The sequence below is a fragment of the Acomys minous genome (assembly GCF_964271855.1).
Source record: "Acomys minous genome assembly, chromosome: 3".
NCBI lineage: Eukaryota > Metazoa > Chordata > Mammalia > Rodentia > Muridae > Acomys > Acomys minous.
This window is the reverse complement of record NC_140485.1, coordinates 37,468,730-37,487,871: the sequence shown is the minus strand read 5'-3', so window position 1 is coordinate 37,487,871 and position 19,142 is coordinate 37,468,730. Positions and strand designations below refer to the sequence as shown.

The following is a 19,142-nucleotide window of genomic DNA, read 5'->3' as shown; positions in this document are numbered from 1 at the left end:
TTCTGTACCTCTCCCAGACCTCACAGAACTACGGGGAGCAGAAATTACTGTAGATTAAAAGTAAGGAAATGCTGTGGCTAGTTTGAGTCTATCCATCCTGCTATAGCAGTCTCTATTTCAGCATTAAGTCGGCTTTTATTTTCACCATTGTAGGACTTTCCATTTTTTAAAGTGTTTCTCCTTGATGGAATGACTTAATGTGACAGCTGCATGACTCTTCCGCTCAGCCACACACTTATGAGCCATTGTAACAGACTAATATAGAGAGACAAAGGGAAATGGCCAATGGTTCAAGCACAGCACGCACATTTACCATGTTCACTGCTCATGACATGGAAATAATTATAGTAGTAACGTAAAGCGTCTCGACTATAGATCACCACAGACAAACACAGTTGTGTTTGTATTTTCATGTTCTGCTTCAGGAATAAAAATGCTGAATTAGTCAAATTTTATCATTTCCATGTTTCCTAATGATGTTTAACTTTTACTTTAAAAAAATCTACGAGATAAAAAAGCATGCTAGCTGATAAATCTACTCCCTCTACTTCTAGCAGTTAACTTCAGAAGATATATGAAGTCCAGATTGAAAAGATTCAAGTAGTAAAATAATTGCTTTAGAATGTCATGGATAACAAAATCAAGTGCACAATATAAGAAAAAAAGCAGTGTTGGGAGACTTACTCGCACAGGATTATCATAGTCCTTCAGTTTGTAAATATACGATATCTGCAAAGCTGAATATATTAAAGGAAACAAGACAAGGAATGCCTGCCTCATGATAAAAATAATTAACAGTGTAGGTTAAGGTAAAGATTCAATGTCCCATTTACAGCACTTCCATCAATTATACACAGCTATGGGAGAAATGTAAATAACTGACGCACAAGGGGGTTAATGAGAGGTGGGAAGTCTTTATACTTCTTGTGACTGGCTTTGGAACATTCTCACACCTAAAACAGGTCCCTGAAGAGAATTACAAAATGAAAATGCCTTCTGCCATGAGCTAATAATCAAAGACTAACTCAGTTATCCAAAAACAAAATTAAGAAGAGACTTGATACCCTATGAACATATACGGGGGGAGGAGGTCCCCCTCAGTCACAGTCATAGGGCAGGGGAGTAAGGGGAAAGTGGGAGGGAGGGAAGAATGGGAGGATACAAGGGATGGGATAACCATTGAGATGTAATATGAATAAATTAATAAAATATATGTTAAAAAAGAGTTTCTTCTGTTTAAGAGAATATGTTTGGCCATTGAACATCATAAATAATGTAAATTTTCTCCTTTTTGTTTTTGACTACTTTCCATAATAGCTTGTATTTAAAAGTTATAGGATGTAGATCTTTTGCCTCTATCTCCAATAAGTAGTTGTTTGTAGAATCAGACTTCTAGACACACACAGGCTGGAATGGGCAGACATTGCTGAAAACAGATTGGAAGAATTGCAGGGTGTGAAGCAAGAACTTAGTGTGGGCAACAAAAATTGAACTAGAGGGTCCAGACAGGCTACAGAGTTGAGAAGACATCACTGAATCTTGTATAATAGATAGGATTTATAGAGAGGAGGGCAGAGAAGTGTGAATAAACAGACAGTATCTCACAAACATCATACTGAAGATGCTTGCAGTTGTCCAAGAGTTGACAAATAGCAGAAGTTGGCATATTCTACTACATCTTCCTTATCCTCTCATTTGACTTGGTCCTAACTCTAAATTTACCCATTGGATACAATGGGTGAAAATGAAGGAGTAAAGGATAAAATAATGTGGCCACAGATGATTTGTCAATCACTGGTAAGTCCATTTTATGAGTCTGAGAGTCAAGGGAGATTATATTTAGAAGATGACCACTGTGAGTGCAAAGATATTAGAACAAATGTGGTCAGGAAGTTTAAGATTCGGGAGTCTCACAATGTCTTATCCCAGAATTTCAGGGGAAGCTCAGGAAAGTAAAGTGCTTTATTAACAGCAACTCAGTTGTGACTGAGCCACGCTATGAGCAAAGGTCTTTGGATTACTAGTTCCTTGCTCTTTACCCTCCACTGCACTACCTCCGCAATGATAGGAAGCAGATGCCACTGACAATTGTGTTTGCATTTTCATGTTCTACTTCAGGAATAAAAATGCTGAAGTAGTCAAATTTTATCACTTCCATGTTTCCTAACAATGTTTAACTTTTATTTAAAAAAAAAAAAAAAACAACCTAAGGGATAAAAACGCACGCTAGCTGCTAAATCCACTCCCTCTAACCCTTATAGCTAACTTAGGAAAGTATCTGAAGTCCTTGTCTGGCTTATGCTTCAGGAGAAAACCCTGAGAAAATCTCGTGGCCAGATTCCGATCTCTATTTGTTATCCCTCCTCCGTACCTTGGTACCAGCTTCATCACCAATTATTTTTCACAGACAGCTTTTGAGAACTTTGAGGATAATTATTTGGAACCTGAAAATTTGCCCATATATCGGTGATTCTCAAACTCTTCAGAGAATCACATTCTTCCTTCCATCTCAAAAAAGCATCGGCTGCGGGAGTATCTTGCGGAGCCCTGCTTGAAAGAGACTCTCCTGTTCCGCTTCCAAGCATGGGGGTGAAGAGTTTTGAAGCTTGGGATTATGTTGTATTTGCAGGCCTCTTCGTGATTTCCTCTGGAATTGGTGTGTTCTTTGCCATCAAGGAGAGAAAAAAAGCAACGTCTGGGGAATTTTTAGTCGGAGGAAGGCAAATGAGCTTTGGCCCTGTAGCTTTGTCTCTGACCGCCAGCTTCATGTCAGCTGTCACTGTCTTGGGGACTCCTGCTGAAGTCTACCGCTTTGGGGCATCCTTCTTCCTTTTCCTCATTGCGTACCTGTTTGTAGTCCTCTTCACATCTGAGCTCTTTCTTCCTGTGTTCTACAGATCTGGCATCACAAGCACCTATGAGGTAAGAGACCATTTCCCCCCTATCCACAGCAAGGAAATGCATCTCATCTTGACATCAGCAGTAGACTACTATTTCCAAGGCAATTCTATACTGTTTAAAAGATGATGTGTAGTATTGAGGGATGCTTTGTTTGGGCTGGAGCTACAACTGTTTGTCACTTCTTAAAAGGCAAATAGAAATATCACTCCTGTTGTCTATTTCCATGATTTAATGAACACCAATGTATAAAAACTGATGCACTGTTTAATTGGTGAAGGAAGATGAAAACAAGAGAGATAATATTATTTTTATTATCATTAGCATGCCAACTCTGAAAAGGCAATCAGAACACATGTTATTAGTATTATAACTTTCCAGGGGGAGAAAACTGATATAGGCATGTTCTAATAGTAGATAAAAATCTACTGAGAAGCTAGTATTTGTATATGATTATTTATGGCCTGCATACCAAGCAGTAGATCTTTAATGATAGTTATTACTGAACTCTAATTTTAAGTAGCAGGTGGAAATATTTTTGAGAAGTGAGAAATATTTTAGTAGGATGAAAATGCAAAATAGTAAAAATATAGAAATTATTGTAACAAGTAGGAAATAAGACCATGGAATTTTGGTGTTGAATCCATGCTTAACAAAACCAACATGTTCAATCTGGACTTTCATGCCCAGTATTTTAGATGTTTTGTGAAGAAAAAATATTGAATTTCATTGGCAATAGAAACCCTAAAAAGTCACAGCAGAAAACTCACAAAAAATTTTACTTTAAAAATCTGTGAGATAATTTATCATAAAATGTTTATCTAGCCTTTCAAAGCCATTTGGACAAAATAAACACTTAGCAGAAGGTCTTAAGAAATACAGTTTCACAGCTGACTATATCGCAGATGTTCAACATTAATTATCATGATGATAAAAATTTAATCACAGTTGGACAATTCAACAGGCACAATCTGAGACAAAACTCAAGAGAAAATAACTAAATTTATCCTTAGTTCTATAAAATGTGCAATATGCCATTAAATTATAATGTACTTCTGAAAATGTAAATACTGCCTAGATTTTCCCATCCATAAAGACTTGGCTAAAAAAGATATTGCTGAGTTTTCTAGTTTTGTTCTAGAAATTTTAAAGACATTTTTGACTCTCTTTTTTTGTTTTTGTTTTTGTTTTTTGTTTTGGGACAGGGTTTCTCTGTGTAGCCTTGGCTGTCCTAGACTCACTTTGTAGACCAAGCTGGCCTTGAACTCACAATGATCCGATTGCCTCTGCCTCCTGAGTGCTGGGATTAAAGGCATGCACCACCATGCATGGCTAACATTTTCAACTCTTATGTCCATGTTTCTTCTTGGAATCTATGTTATAAATAGCCATTCATTCAGTAAATACTCATACAGTACTTTCTCTGCCATCGTGGGGCTTAGTTTCAAGCAAAAGAGACAAACAATAAATACATAAAACAATTATTTTTTGCTCATAAATGGTTTATTTTGAATGTTTTGAGGAAGGATAGAGTTAGGTCATAATTATAAAAATTAAGTGTTTTCAGGCACTACAATTTGTGACACAGTTTAGCTGTCGACTCTTCCTGCTTCCAAGCTTGCTCTTTTTTTGGCAGAATTATGTCTGTGGTAGAAACGAGGACATTTCCCCAAGTGGCTTATTTGCCACATTTGAAGCCATCTCCATAAGGAGATTCTTTGATGCTCCTCATCCTCTTTGAGGTAGCCAGGGTGTTGGCAGGAGTTAACCTGTTTCATTGTAAATGTGTCTTTAAAATAATAAAAATCATTTTAAATGCCATATTCTGTACGTCTCTAAGGTTTTTGAAGACCTTATCTTTTTACTTTATCTTTCTATAGAATCATATCTATCTGTTACATATAAGATATATATACTTGTGATAAAAATAGGCTAGCAATTGATATGACTATGATTTGATCAACTAACAATTAACTCGCATAACTTATTTATCCTATACAGCCTGCAATAGCACTTTCAAAGTATTGGAAGTAAACATTGTATTATAATTGAGTTATATGCATACAAATTTCTCAACATTTAGAAACTGAACCACAAATGCTATTCCTAGTTTGTGTAAGCATTTATCCAATTTTATTTGACCTCCTAAAAATGTACTATTTGCCCACAATCAGTGAGAAGAAACCTTAAGAGAATGACACCCATTTCCTTTAAGGGGGTTGGGTAGGTATTTTGGTTGTTTTCTTGGCCTATAGAGGATTGTTTTCAATGGGAGTTGGTTACAAGTTGTTCTTGCTCTTATTTAGAGAGAAAACAAGGTTGGACTTAGGGATGTCTCTCTTTTCCTTTTGCTTCCATTCTTAGGTTTGGAGATAGGAGTTGAAAAGAAAGAAGGGGGAATATAGAAATATATAGGGATGATTGGACAAAAAGTCACTTGGTGAATGCACTCCCCAACTTAATGCCTCAATTGTTATTCACAAGGTTATTTTTAATTCACTGGTATAGAATTTTGTATATAGATGCAAAATAAGTTTAATTTTAGATAAAGTGGTATAGACTTCAAATGTAAAATTTTTCTTTACACACACACTATATATATTTTTTTCTACTCAAACATGAGGGATTGTACCAATGTGTTACATTTTGGTAAACTAATTTTAATTCTTCAGTGAATTTGAGTCTGTGGTATTAATATTTTGATAAATAATATGTCTAAATATTATATAACATTACTTCAGCAAAAATATTACAAAATATTTGTCCTAAAATGGAATTTAATATATGATAAGAACTAATCCAATATTATGAGGGTTTTAGTTCAAGTAGATGGGTCATTATACTGTTAAGTTGAGGAGTGGCATGTTTTCTGTGGTTTCTGTTTTAGGGACGTATTCTAGCTGTATGCTGGGAATCAATTTTAGTGTTTGGATCACTAATGCAATTGGGCTAAATAGGAGTCTGTTGCTACAATATACAGGAAAAGGTTATTTTAAAGCCACATCAGAAGAAATGAACTAAGCGTCTTTGTCTGAAAGTGTGGTGTGGGTACCAGGCTCCCTGCATGAACTGGATGTAGGTTGTGAGAGCTGAAGAAGTGATATTAGCTTCATATTATTGCTATTTTAGTGTGAGCAACCATGGGAAGTAGCTTTACTGTGTCTTGAGTTAGAAAGTACTGTGGCTGAGCCAAGTTTAAGAAAGAAAAATGATGATACTAAATATTACCTCTGGTACTTATAAAACCAGGCATGAAATATGCAGGTTTTTTTTCTGGCAGACTCAGTTTTTGCTTTCTATTGTAGTTAAAAGCTTATATATCCATCAAAGACAACCAATAGTTGAGTGAAAAATACATTGAAAGAAAGAGCATATACAACCTTTCAGATGTGAAGTCTACGATTTGATGCATGAGCAAATACACTTAGATCACAGAAGTGGGTACCAGACTCCAGGGCAGTGGAGCCAGAAGCAAAAGACTACCAGCAGATACCAAGAGTGCAGAGAAATTCAAATATGCATAAACGTTAAGCACATCTGTGAGAATGTGGCACCACAACAGTGACTTGGCCTAGGGAAATTCATTTTGGATTTTTGTTCTTCATAAATGAAACGTTATAAATTTCTACAGTGTTAAGCCACCTTTATGCACAGAGAGCCAGAGAGGGAGGATTGTATTGAATATATTCAGTATATCTGAGTAACAGAGCTCAGAAAGAAGATTATGCATAGGAATATGGATGCCACCTGGATCAACCTTATTGAAAGACAACTGAAAGTGTTGGGAACAAATTTGAAACTTTAAATGTGAAGAGAATGTCTTTCTCATTTTTAATTAATTCTGGAGAAGTGAAAAAAAAACCCAGTTGTTGGTTTCTACCAACATGAGAGTGAAATTTATTGCAGGATGTAGAATTCTTAACTTCTCCAGCACTACGTCTGCCGGTGAGCCACCAAGCTTCTCACTCTGATGACATCAACTAAACCTCTGAAATCAACTCCCAAATAAGTGCTTTCCTCTTTAAGAGTTTCCATAGTCATGGTGTCTCTTCACAGCAACAGAACACGGACTAAGACAACTCTCATCTAAAACCCTCTGACTGTATGTCTTTCTCTGTGTTTTAGTACCTACAGCTACGATTCAACAAACCAGTTCGCTATGCAGCTACTGTCATCTACATTGTGCAGACGGTGAGGAGCAAGGGATGTGGCAGGACTAAAAAGTGAGGGTGACCAGATATAGCTACAGTTCTGTTTATTTTGGGGTAAATTATCTCAATAAAAACAGCTTCGATGCTAAGAAGTTACTACTGTCTTCTAAAAGATAGCTCTTTAAAGATGTGTAATTATCTTGAGATGAATGCACTCAGCATAGATTCTTTGTTTCTGAAGTAACAACTAGAAACAAATTGTATCTTAGCCCAGGCCTTTAGTCTCAATGTTTGTGTGGCAGATGCAGGTGGATCGCCCTGAATTCACAGACACACTGGTTCACACAGTGAGTGACGTTAACCAGTCTTAAAACAAACCTTCTCTCCTTGTCTCCAAACAAACACTATACACACACACACACACACACACACACACACACACACACACACACACACATACACACATACGTATATATATATACACACCAATATATATGAATGTATATGTGTATATATATACATATATACACATACATATGGGTGTATTATATATAAACAAACTGTCAAGATGCCACAGAAGAAACATTTTTCTTCAAATTTATTTCCTTCCTTTAAGTTTTTAAGATTTAATTATGGAATAATCTGGCCAGTCTTTTGGTGTGAGATGCGTTCTCCCTGTGTGTTTCAGGCTGGAAATTCTCCTCACTCTATATCCCAACACCTGGGATCAGGCATGTGTTACTATGCTTGGCTTAAGTTTTTAAACCAGTAAGCTGAGCCACACTAGAAATGCCTGCTTTTCCATGAGTCCCCTGCCTCCACTGCAGTAGTTTTCATTAATACACTGACTTCTCTCGTATGCACTTCCTCTTATTGGCTTTGAGATTCTTAAAGCTGCCCAGGCTCATCAGCTATATACACACAAAAGCTGCTTCCTATTCCTGCACTTCCTGTACTTTTTGTTATAAGATAAGCCCTGCCCTCCTAAAATTCTGCCTCTGTCTGAAGGATTTATCTAGAAAATATGAGGCAAATAATATTTTTTCAACTGTTAGCTTTATTTAAGTAGTAAGTGCATCAAAGTGCACAATATAAGTTTTTTTTTTTTTTATCTCAACCAGCCTTACGTTTTTTGGAGATTATAATTTAAATGTAAAATTTCTCTCTTCTCTTCTTTCCTCCAAACCCTCTTGTGTACCCAATCCTGCTCACCTTAAAATTTCTGGCCTCTTTTTTCCACTAATTTTTATTGCATGCATATATGCACATGTACACACACACACACACACACGCACACACACACACACACACACACACACACACACACACACCACATACTAAATATAACCTGTTCAGTCCATATAGTGCTAATTGTATGTATGTTTTTCAGGGCTTACCGCCTGACCCTGGATAATCAATTGATTAAAAATCAATACTTCTTGAATGGATAGATATTTGCATTTTAAATCCATGGCATTCACATGGGATTCATATTTACAGAGTTCTAGATAATGGAACTCAGCTTAAAATAAAATGGAAGTTAACAAATTTCCACTAGTGAAGCAGTTGTAAGCAGGACCTGCATGGTTCTGTTTCAGATGCTCTGTGTGTATGTGAGGGCTGTTAGCTTGGTGTTTTTGTGGGACCTCCAAAAGAAACAACGGGTGTATCTCTGATTCTTTCACCTGTTCTTGGGACTCTTTTCCTCCTACTGGGTGCCCTTGTCTAGTCTGCATATGAGGGCTTTCACTTCATCTTATTGTATCTTGTTTTCTTCTCTTTGACTATCACCTTTTTTTTTTTTTTTTTTTTTTTTAAATCTGAGGGAGTGATGAGGTGGGAAGAAGCTAGGATGAATGGAGGGAGGGGAAACTGTGTTTGGGAAGTAGGAGACAAGAATTTATTTTCAGTAAAAAATTAAAAATATAAAGCTAGGAACAAAAAAAAAAGACTAAGATAAATAACGAGCTTTTTAGTCAGACTTTCCCCTCATACCACTTTCTCTCCATTCCTGTGTCTACACCAGATTCTCTACACAGGAGTTGTGGTCTATGCCCCTGCCCTGGCTCTCAATCAAGGTGAGTTACTGGGCATATTTTCACCCAAATTTTCTGAATTCTCAGCTTTGAAAAAATATACTTAATATCTTGTAAGGGAGATATCTAGTAGTTAGTGGACTTGGAATATTGGTGGCCATGTTTGTGAAGATCTAAAAGGGCACTCAACACTGAAAACAATACAAAGTTACTTACTGGATTTTGCATTATAAAACTGCTTGGTTGTATACACACAGTTCAGTTGCATGTTGTTTGTTTGGACATTTCAGTGTTGTTTCCCAGTCCATGAAATGGTGGCAGGTTTGGTGCTGTACATTCATAAGTAGTAAGTAAGGTCACTTGGGCTGAGAACCACTTCATAAAGGAGATCAGAACATAGGAGTAAGAGGTGTCTATGAACTACATTGAGATGGATAGTTGATCCTTTCAAGGTAATAGAATCCTGGAAACAAAAATAAAGGAAAAATAATAAAACAGAATATACTTTCCTCGGTGACACCTCATCTTCCTTGTTGAAAGAACTTATCAACGAAATTAATTGAGCTGGTTTGTCTACTGAAAAGTACAAGTTCTTCAAAACACCATCTTCAAGATTATTTCCTGTATTGCCAAAAAGTATATCAAGTATATGTTTAATATTAAAAATTAGTGGCAGTCTTGAAATCCATGGTCTTTCTCCACGTGATGTTTATAAATAAACAACGGAGGCAAAAATGTCAGTATAGATGGTTTCAGATTGCTTCGAAATTAGCTAAACAACAAAAGTGGACCTAGAATCGGAGCTACAGAATTAAAGTAGGGCAAATTTGTTGTTTTACTTCTTGCAGAAAAGACTGCCTTAATTTTTAAAATGATTTTTCTTGTTTTGCAGTGACTGGGTTTAATCTCTGGGCCTCTGTATTTGCAACAGGAATCGTTTGCACATTCTACTGTAGCTTGGTATGTACAAGGCTGTGAAAAAATATTATGAATTAATTCTCATATGAGATGAGGGAAATTTCCAATAATAGGGCATCTAATTATGGAGGGAAATATTATTCCAAAACTAAATGAAAGCAGAATATTGCCTTATCTGTCATAATTTCTTGAAGAAGTCACTGTTATTTTCTTTAAAAGTCTTTGTAGTATCTGTTATAGAAAGAATTTGAGTTTTGAATTCATTCAGAAAAATAAAGATTTATTGATTGGGGCCTCCTGTAGATGGCAGCTGAGTGTAGGACTATCTCACTAGCCTTTGGTCTTTGCAAAAATTTGAACTGACTTGAGTTTCAAAAGTTACTTTGCTTCATGCAATGTAGAAAAGTGTGAAATGGGTCTGGAGGAAAATACAATTAAGAATATAAAATAACCCAATTAAAATTCCAAAATAATAAAGCTTTATTCAGCAGAATAAAACAATTGACATCAAGAAAATCATATCTAATGAGAAATAATTTAGTTCAAGAAATATGTCTTTGATCAGAGGATAATGACTTTTTTGTAACCTCTGAAAAAAGAATGCTGGGAATTTCCTTAAGTGCTTTTCTTCTCAGCCATTAGAGATTTCTCTGCTCAGAATTCTCTGTTTAGCTTTACACCTCATATTTTGATTGGGTTATTTTGTTTGCTGATGTTAATTTCTTGAATTCTTTGTACACTTTGAGTATTATCCTTCTGTCAGATGTAGGGTTGGGAACAACCTTCCCCCAATCCATAGGCTGCTGTTTTGTCTTCTTGATGGTATCCTTTGTTTTACAGAAGCTTTTCATGAGGTCCCATTTATTAATTGCTGATGTTAGAGATTGAGCTGTTGGTGTTCTGTTCAGAAAGTTGTCCCCTGTCCCAATGAATTTAAGGCTCTTCCCCACTTTATCAGATTTAGTGTTTCTTATTTTATGTTGAGGCCTTTGGTCTACTTAGACTTGATTTTTGTGCAGGGTGATAAATATGGATTTATTTGCATTCTTCTACATGCAGACATCCAGTTAGTCTAGCACTGCTTATTGAACATATTATCTTTTTCTATTGTATGGTTTTAACTTATGTGTCAGAAATCAAATATCTGTAGGTATGTTGTTTTATTTCTAGGTCTTCAATTCTATTTCATTGATCACCCTGTCTGCTTTTATGCCAATACCATGCTTTTTATTACTATTGCTTTGTAGGACAGCTTGAAATCAAGGATGCTGATACGTCTAGAAGTTCTTTTATTGGACAGGATTGTTTTAGATATCCTTGGTTTTTTACTTTTTTCAAATAGAGTTGTGGATTGTTTTATCTAGGTCTGTAAAGACTAGTGTAGGTATTTTGGAAGGGATTTTATTAAATCTATAGATTGGCTTTGTTAAGATGGCCATTTTTGCTGAGGTCATTTCCTAATGCACAGGCATGAGAAATATTTCCATCTTCTGATATCTTCTTCAATTTCTTTCTACGGAGACTTGAAGTTCTTGTCACACAAGTCTTTTACTTGGTTTGTTACAGTTACACTAAGATATTTTATATAATTTGTGGCTATTCTGAGGGACAATTTTCTCTCATGAAATTTATTGTTAGTATAAAGGTGGGCTACTAATTTTTTAAGTTAAGTTTGTATCCAGCCACTTTGTTGAAGGTGTTTATCAGGTGTAGGAGTTCTCTGGTAGAATTTTGGGTCACTTATGTATACTATCATATATCACCTTTGAATAGCAATATGTTGACTTCTTCCTTTCCAATTTATATCCTCTTAATTTCCTTTAATTGTCTTATTATTTGTCTAGCTAGAACTCAAATACTGTATTGAATATATATGGAGAGTGTGGGTAGTCTTGTCTTATTCTTGATTTTAGTGGAATTGCTTTAAGTTTCTCCTCATTTAATTTGATGTTGGCTATTGGCTTGCTGTATATTGCCTTTATTGTGGTTAGGTATGAGACTTGTAGCCCTGATCTCTCCAAGACTTTTAACATGAATAAGTCTTGAATTTTGTCAGAGGTTTAAAACTATAACCTTTGAAAAAAGCCAATTAGCAATAACCCAATTGAAATCCTAAAATAATATATCACCAGAAATAGAAGATAGCATGAATGATGAACAATAAAGTCTTAAACAAAATTTAGGCTGTTTGGAATATCACATGTTGAATTCCAAGATGTTACATAAGGGACAGATATGCATAAACTAGTTCAATCATGTATATCAAGAATGGTTAAGTTACAACTTTATAATGAATGGGATAAATTTGGAAAGAGGATTGTCATCTTGGAAGATACATCTGAATAAATAACAGAATGTTTCATAAAGATGATGAATGAAAAAAAAGAAATGAAGATACATTGATGACAAAATGAGAGTTAGTTTATGTTTAATTGGAGTCTAGGAGGAGAATATAGCAAAAATGGACAAGAGTCCATTGTAAAGGAATTTTAAACCAGCAACATGTCTTCTCTGGCAAGGAATCACATCCAAAGAACTTCTAGGTTTATATGATCCAGCTGGAAAGCAGATATGCCACAGTTACTGTATGATCTGACTAGAATGCAGACACATCCTTACTACACACCTTTAATCCCTAACAAGATAAGGTTAGTTTGTAGAAGAAAGCAGCCATATTTGAAAGAGATTTCTAATTGAGGGGCAGACAAAGTGACAAGTCAGAGAAAGATTTCGCAAAATGAGTCAAGGATAGGCTAGACCCAACTCACAACAGAACAACACAGGAAAGTGAGTCAACTTAAGAGGAGAGAGAGAGAGAGAGAGAGAGAGAGAGAGAGAGAGAGAGAGAGAGAGAGAGAGAGAGAGAGAGAGACAGAGAGAGAGAGACAGAGAGAGAGAGACAGAGACAGAGAGAAGTGTTTACAACACCACCAAAGAGTCAGGTAAAACTTCATATTACAATCAAGTAAGACCCCACAGTGGCTATACATGACTTTAGAAGAACATTTGAAAGTCTTGGATGGCCAGCTGATGTTCAGGAATATGAAAAATTATATACAACTAATGATAAGTACTCTCTTAAAATGGAACCCTTTGGTATTTGGTCTTCATCATACTTAAAAACTGAGGTTTGAATTAGAAAGACTTAACATCTTTGTGTTTGTTTATTTATTCATTTACTTTTGTTGTTGTTTTGTTTTTTAGATAGGGTTTTATTACTTGTTTTGGCTATCATGAACTCACTATATAGACCAGGCTGGCTTTGAACTCACAGAAATCTGCCTGCTTCTGCCTCCCAAGTGCTGGGATTGAAGGCGTGTGCTGCCATGCCTCGTGGGTTTTACTATTTTAAAGTCAAGACAGTGCTTTACAAAAGATATGTATGTGAGCAGGGGGCACTCACTATTCTTCAAAACATGATTTGAAAAATTATATGCAAATATAATGTTTTTAGCAGAGACTTCATGTTTATTTTTAAATTATGTTTTAATTAGCTAATAAGTGATGTGAAACTCCAGGGTCTTCTTTCCTTTTAAGATAAAGATAACTGTGTCATCTTTTCATAGAAGTTACTGACACTCTGGAGGAGTAACGGGATGATAATTCTATTTTCCAGTGTTAAAAATATCTCTTCCTTTCATTTTACTGGCACTATTCACTTGCAAAACATCTTTTATGTGCCACTTTATTTAATCTTTTCTTAAATTCCTTTGCCATGCTCGCTATGGTCCTAGGGACTCAAGTCATGAGATGCTACAGCAAGCTCTCATTTTCCTCCCTCTTCTCTGCCCACATGTTTCCTGCAAAAATTCTACATTAGACTCATTTATGGAACTTTGAAAAATTAGGAAGAAAAAGAACCAATCCTAGACTCAGTTAATTCAGGATCCTGGGGGAAGAATATGATCAGTTTTCTTGCTGCCCCCTTCTCTAAAAGGGAGGCAAGTTTGGTATAATCACTGCTTTATCTCTTGCCTAATAACTATGCTAAACTTAACTATTAGATTAATCTTTCTGAAATTCTGATGCAGTTGCCTATCTGTCTAATCCCCATGTTTCTCTTAAAACTCATTCCTCCACATATATTTAGAAACTGGTATTTATTCCTTTGTAATTCTTCTCTGTCTGTGTGTGTGCGTCTCTCTCTGCATCTCTGTCTCTCTGTGTCTCTTTCTCACCTTGTCCCTGTCTCTCATTTCCAAAATATGCTGCCACTAGTTACATCAAAAGTTTATCTATGTCCAGATGGACCTGTGTGATTACACTCGATTCCTTCATTTCCTCCTTACCTGTATTTAATATACTGTAATAATCTTATCTCTTGACTATCTCAAAGCCACAGGCTTCTTTCCTTCTCTGTCCAGCTTCATACCATTGATCATCTTGCTGTGGTCATATGGTAGGGGAGAAGGTCTCCTTCCATCAGAGGTCTAGGAAAGCAGAATAGGGTAGAAGAGGAAAGGAGGGTGGGAATGAGAAGATACAAGTGAGGGATAACATGTGGGATGTAATCTGAATAAATTCTAATACATTAAAATTAAAAATTAAAAAGAAGAATAACTTGTAACTTTCTCTTCTACCACAGCTAATTTACTGTAGCTGTTCAATGGGTACTGTGAAACAAATCTCTTCATATGGTTCTCTTCCTCCTTGGGAAATTATTTAAATGGTTTATCTAAATTTATCTTCTCTGACTTCCACAAAATTCATCACCTTGCCTTCCAGTCTACCCACACCTTCCATCTGTATCTCCCAAGCTTTTCTCATGTCTTCACAGATCTACACTTCTTCTTCTTCCTTCGTGCCTTCTGAACAGAATCTCAATTTGTCTGTTGCACCTTGACTCTACTCTACTTCTCAAAAGTAACTAGTTTTTCATTACCCTTCCTTCACCTTTATATAAAGATTTGTAACTTTTTCAATGCCCAGTTCTACCATTAACCTATAAGCTCATGGAATTACTTCATGGGGAACTATCTTCACTTTCCATTTTATTGCCCTATATGATTCAGAACTTGCCACTTAAAAGATGTTCAGTAACAGTTCAGAATGAGTTCATGCATGATTCAGGAGTGGGGAGACTGCTTGGAGTTGGGGGCGTTACATGTCTCATTTTCAATAACTCACACTATTCTTCCCATTTCAGGGAGGATTAAAAGCAGTGGTGTGGACCGATGCATTTCAGATGGTTGTCATGATTGTGGGCTTCTTAATCGTTCTCATTCAAGGATCAAATTATGCTGGTGGATTCCACAACGTATTAGAACAAGCAAGGAATGGATCCCGGCTAAATGTGGTCGAGTATGTCCAATGCTATTTTTCCATGCTTTATAAAAATTAATTACATAACCTCATAAAATGATAATAGCTGGGAATTAAGAAAATATCTCAGTTACTTCTTTCTGTGCCACAGCTTTGATGCAGATCCTCTTAGAAGGCATACTTTTTGGACAATTACAGTAGGTGGAACGTTTACCTGGCTTGGAATCTATGGAGTTAACCAATCAACCATCCAGAGATGCATCTCTTGCAAAACAGAAAAGCAGGCTAAGCTGTAAGTTGTTGATTAAGAAGAAAACTCTGTTATCTTTTACCTTGGTGAGTTATTACATGAGTATGCATACATGTAAAAGAGAGAGAGGTAAAAAAAAATTTCCTACTCAAAGCCTTTCTGTTCATTTGGTTGTGCATTTGCGTGTGTGAGTATGTATACATGTATTTTGTATGCAGAAGTATGTGTCGGGGGTCAGGAGTAAGTGCACACGTGTGGAAGCTAGAGAAGGATTTTGGATGCCCTGCGACTTCACCCTTCATCTCAAGTTTTTGTTTGCTTGTTCGTTTGAGACAGAGTTTCTACACATAGCTCCAGCTGCTCTAAGGCTTACTAGGTAGACAAGACTGCCTGCCCACAAACTCATAGAGATCTGCCTGTGTTTGCTCCTGGGGTGTTAGGTTAAAGGCATATGTGACCAGGCCCCTCCAGGTCTTATTACTTTGAGAGAAGATCTTTCTCTGGATCTGGAGCTATCCTCTTGTCTCCCTGCTTTTCACAGGCCTGGGGTGCATGGACAGCCAGTTCTTACTTTTTGCATGAGTGTTGAATTCAATTGCAGGTCTGCACATGCTTAAGTAGAAACTACTCTCATATAGCCCCTTTCAACAACTGTCTCAGCCAAACCTCTTTCCATCTCAGCACACTCTCCGTGGCGTTTCTTTTAATTAACTTCTGTATTCATTTGCTGAGAAATAAATAGGTTAAATTGGGTACTTTATTTTAACTTTTATCTGCCCTCATCTCCAAAGCAACTGTAACCAATACTTGTCTATTTTTATATTATCTCCTTAAGAGAAAATTTATTAAAATGTAAGTTGGCTTTTTTGACAGTTCCATTAATTGAGTAGGGAGAAATCACTTAAAGTTATGTAATAAGAACAATCAGTATGTAAGATTTTATACCAGAAAATAGGCCATATACCACACATATTGCAAACTACTGAGGGAAAACTCATTTTTAAAGGAAAATTAATGTAACATTCTTAATTTATCCCAAATCAGTAATTGTCTTAAAAAGTGTAAGAACTAAGCTGGGCATGGTGATGCACACCTGTAATCCCAGCACCAGGGGAGGCATAGGCAGGAGGATCTCCTTGAGTTCAAGGCCAGCTTAGTCTACAAAGCAAGTCCAAGACAGCCAAGGCTACACAGAAAATCCCTGCCTTGAGAAAAAGAAAAGAGAAAAAGAAAAAAGTGCAATGACATTTTAAATGTGAAGTTGTAAAATGTAGTGCTTCTTGAAAGCTGGAGACTGCATCCTTTTGAAGCGTGGCCTTACCCTGCTACAGTGTGGCATACAGCCTACCAATCGGCCCGTGGCTTCTCTTCCAGTGCCCTGTACTTCAACTTGTTGGGTCTCTGGATCATCGGGGTGTGTGCCATCTTCTCTGGCCTGATCATGTACTCCTACTTCAAAGACTGTGACCCTTGGACTTCTGGTGATGTTTCAGCACCAGACCAGGTATGTGTTTTCTTGATTTCACAGCAGAATGTCTGGAATACATTATAAAGTAGGTGGGGTTATCTTTATCTGCCTGGACCTTCACCCACTGGCAAAGCACAAACCTCTAGCTTCTTACCTGAATTCCTGGGTGACGTCACTCACTCTGCATTCTAATATGTAGATATGGGCCTACTGAAAGAGGACACTTCCTTCTGTTCATGAAGACAGTCTAAAGACAGGCTAAACTCAGAGGAAGGACAGCAGGTTACCGAGAAGAGACTTGATACCCTATGAACATATACAGGGGGAGGTAATCCCCCTCAGGAACAGTCATAGGGGAGGGGAATAAGGGGAAAATGGGAGGGAGGGAAGAATGGGAGGATACAAGGGATGGGATAACCATTGAGATATAACATGAATAAATTAATAATAAAAAATAAAAATAAATAAAAATAAAAATAAATAAATAAAGACAGGCTAAGTAGATAGTAAGTTTAAACTGATGGGTTTGACTATTGAAGATACTTTATCCTTCTTTTCTACATAATTTGAGGTTTATCAGTGACTCTCTAGCTAAAAATTGAATAAAAACGAGGATGAAGTCATGTGTGTGGAATTATAGTATTTAAAAGTGAAGCCAGAGGATCAGGAGTTTAAGGCTAGCATTGGTTACACAGTGAATTTGAGCAGAAACCCTGGGCTATATGAGACTATGTTTGAAAACCACAAAAATTCATCAAGGTAACATTAAATAACACAACTGAACAGACAATGCTTATTCTTATAATGCCTATTATCATATATTCCTAATGTAGTGCAAACATATCATGAAAATATAGAACAATAAATATGGCTTTGAAAACTTAACTTAGACTGCATACCATGAGAAACATTCACTCCCCTTTTCTCTCCATATGCACTCAGCTGCTCCTGTCTGTCATGTATAGCTTCCTTCTCCACGAGCTGGCTATACCTAGGTTCCCTGAAGGCATAAGTTAAAGACTGGTTTTAGAGCTTAATTCTAAATTCAGAGAAAACAGACAAGACAAATTCATACATTGATGATGCTGGGGAACACATTTCTCATCTCCTTTTGCTAGAATTGATATTTTAGATATTGCTGAGGGGACTATTAACCCACCACCTTCTCTCCCCCTTTCCCCATCTCTGCTTTTTTTCTAGCTGATGCCATACTTTGTCATGGAGATTTTTGCTACTATGCCAGGGCTGCCAGGACTTTTTGTGGCTTGTGCCTTTAGTGGAACTCTGAGGTCAGTATGTTGACAAGCTGAGGTGATGGTGGCAGTGGCAGTGGCGATGATGTGCTGACTGGATGATGATGGTCATGATCAGCTGCCTATTGAGCACTTGTTGAGTGCCAGTTGGCCAACTGCAATGCTGGGTTCCTACGTGAGCACTGGTATCACACAGCACGTGAAGGCGAAGCTTTACTCACACTCTCATCAGTTTGCAGATAAGGAAAATGGGATTATACAAAGATGAGGGAGACAACTTCCCTATGGAAAGTGAGGAAAGTGTAGAGGCAGCATTCTGGTATTTTTTTTTTACCCATACTTTAAAACTTTCTGGTCACTGTTTGAATTTTGTCTATATTTATTCCATCACCAAAGACTCCAGAATTTTCACGGCTCCAGCAATGGGCAAAGGCCAAAGGTCATTGCTCCCCACCACAGTCAGGGCAAACTCAGCTGTGAGTGCTTGAGAAGATTTTTTTCCATGCTTTCAAATTCTGGTGGGTCAAACAAAAGGGGTGATGAGTCAAAGACAAAATCAGACCTCAGCAGTGCAGATATTAAATCCTAACATTCCATGTCAGATACCTTGGAAGCATCATACAGCAATACGGGTTCCCTAAGGTTTGAGCAGTTCCAACTCTGTGACTTTGCTGTTGGAGCTCAGGTGGTCAATACTTCAAGCTGGCTTTTCCAACTGTTTGTATCTTATTCCAATGGCCAATGCATGTTGCTGTCTTTCCTACATTCATTAAGTCTCTATTACAGCATCTACAGGATCTACTCCACTACACTATCCTATAAAGGGTCCCTTCCAGCAATATGACCCTGCAAGCACTCTGCTCAGTTGCCAAGCAATCTTTGAGATATTTACATTATAAATCATAT

General features: G+C 36.9%; 1 protein-coding gene across 1 annotated transcript in view; it reads left to right on the top strand.

Annotated features, from left to right (window-relative positions):
- Positions 1-2,210: 2,210 nt before the first annotated feature.
- SLC5A12 (solute carrier family 5 member 12) overlaps positions 2,211-19,142 on the top strand; it is a 35,738-nt gene continuing 18,806 nt past the window's right edge. Inside the window, exons 1-8 of the mRNA XM_084774732.1 lie at positions 2,211-2,922; positions 7,024-7,089; positions 9,076-9,127; positions 9,978-10,045; positions 15,150-15,304; positions 15,417-15,557; positions 16,890-17,019; positions 18,184-18,272. Of these exons, the coding sequence (XP_084630858.1) occupies positions 2,584-2,922; positions 7,024-7,089; positions 9,076-9,127; positions 9,978-10,045; positions 15,150-15,304; positions 15,417-15,557; positions 16,890-17,019; positions 18,184-18,272 (1,040 nt within the window). The 5' untranslated portion in view covers positions 2,211-2,583. The remainder of the gene's footprint in view (positions 2,923-7,023; positions 7,090-9,075; positions 9,128-9,977; positions 10,046-15,149; positions 15,305-15,416; positions 15,558-16,889; positions 17,020-18,183; positions 18,273-19,142) is intronic.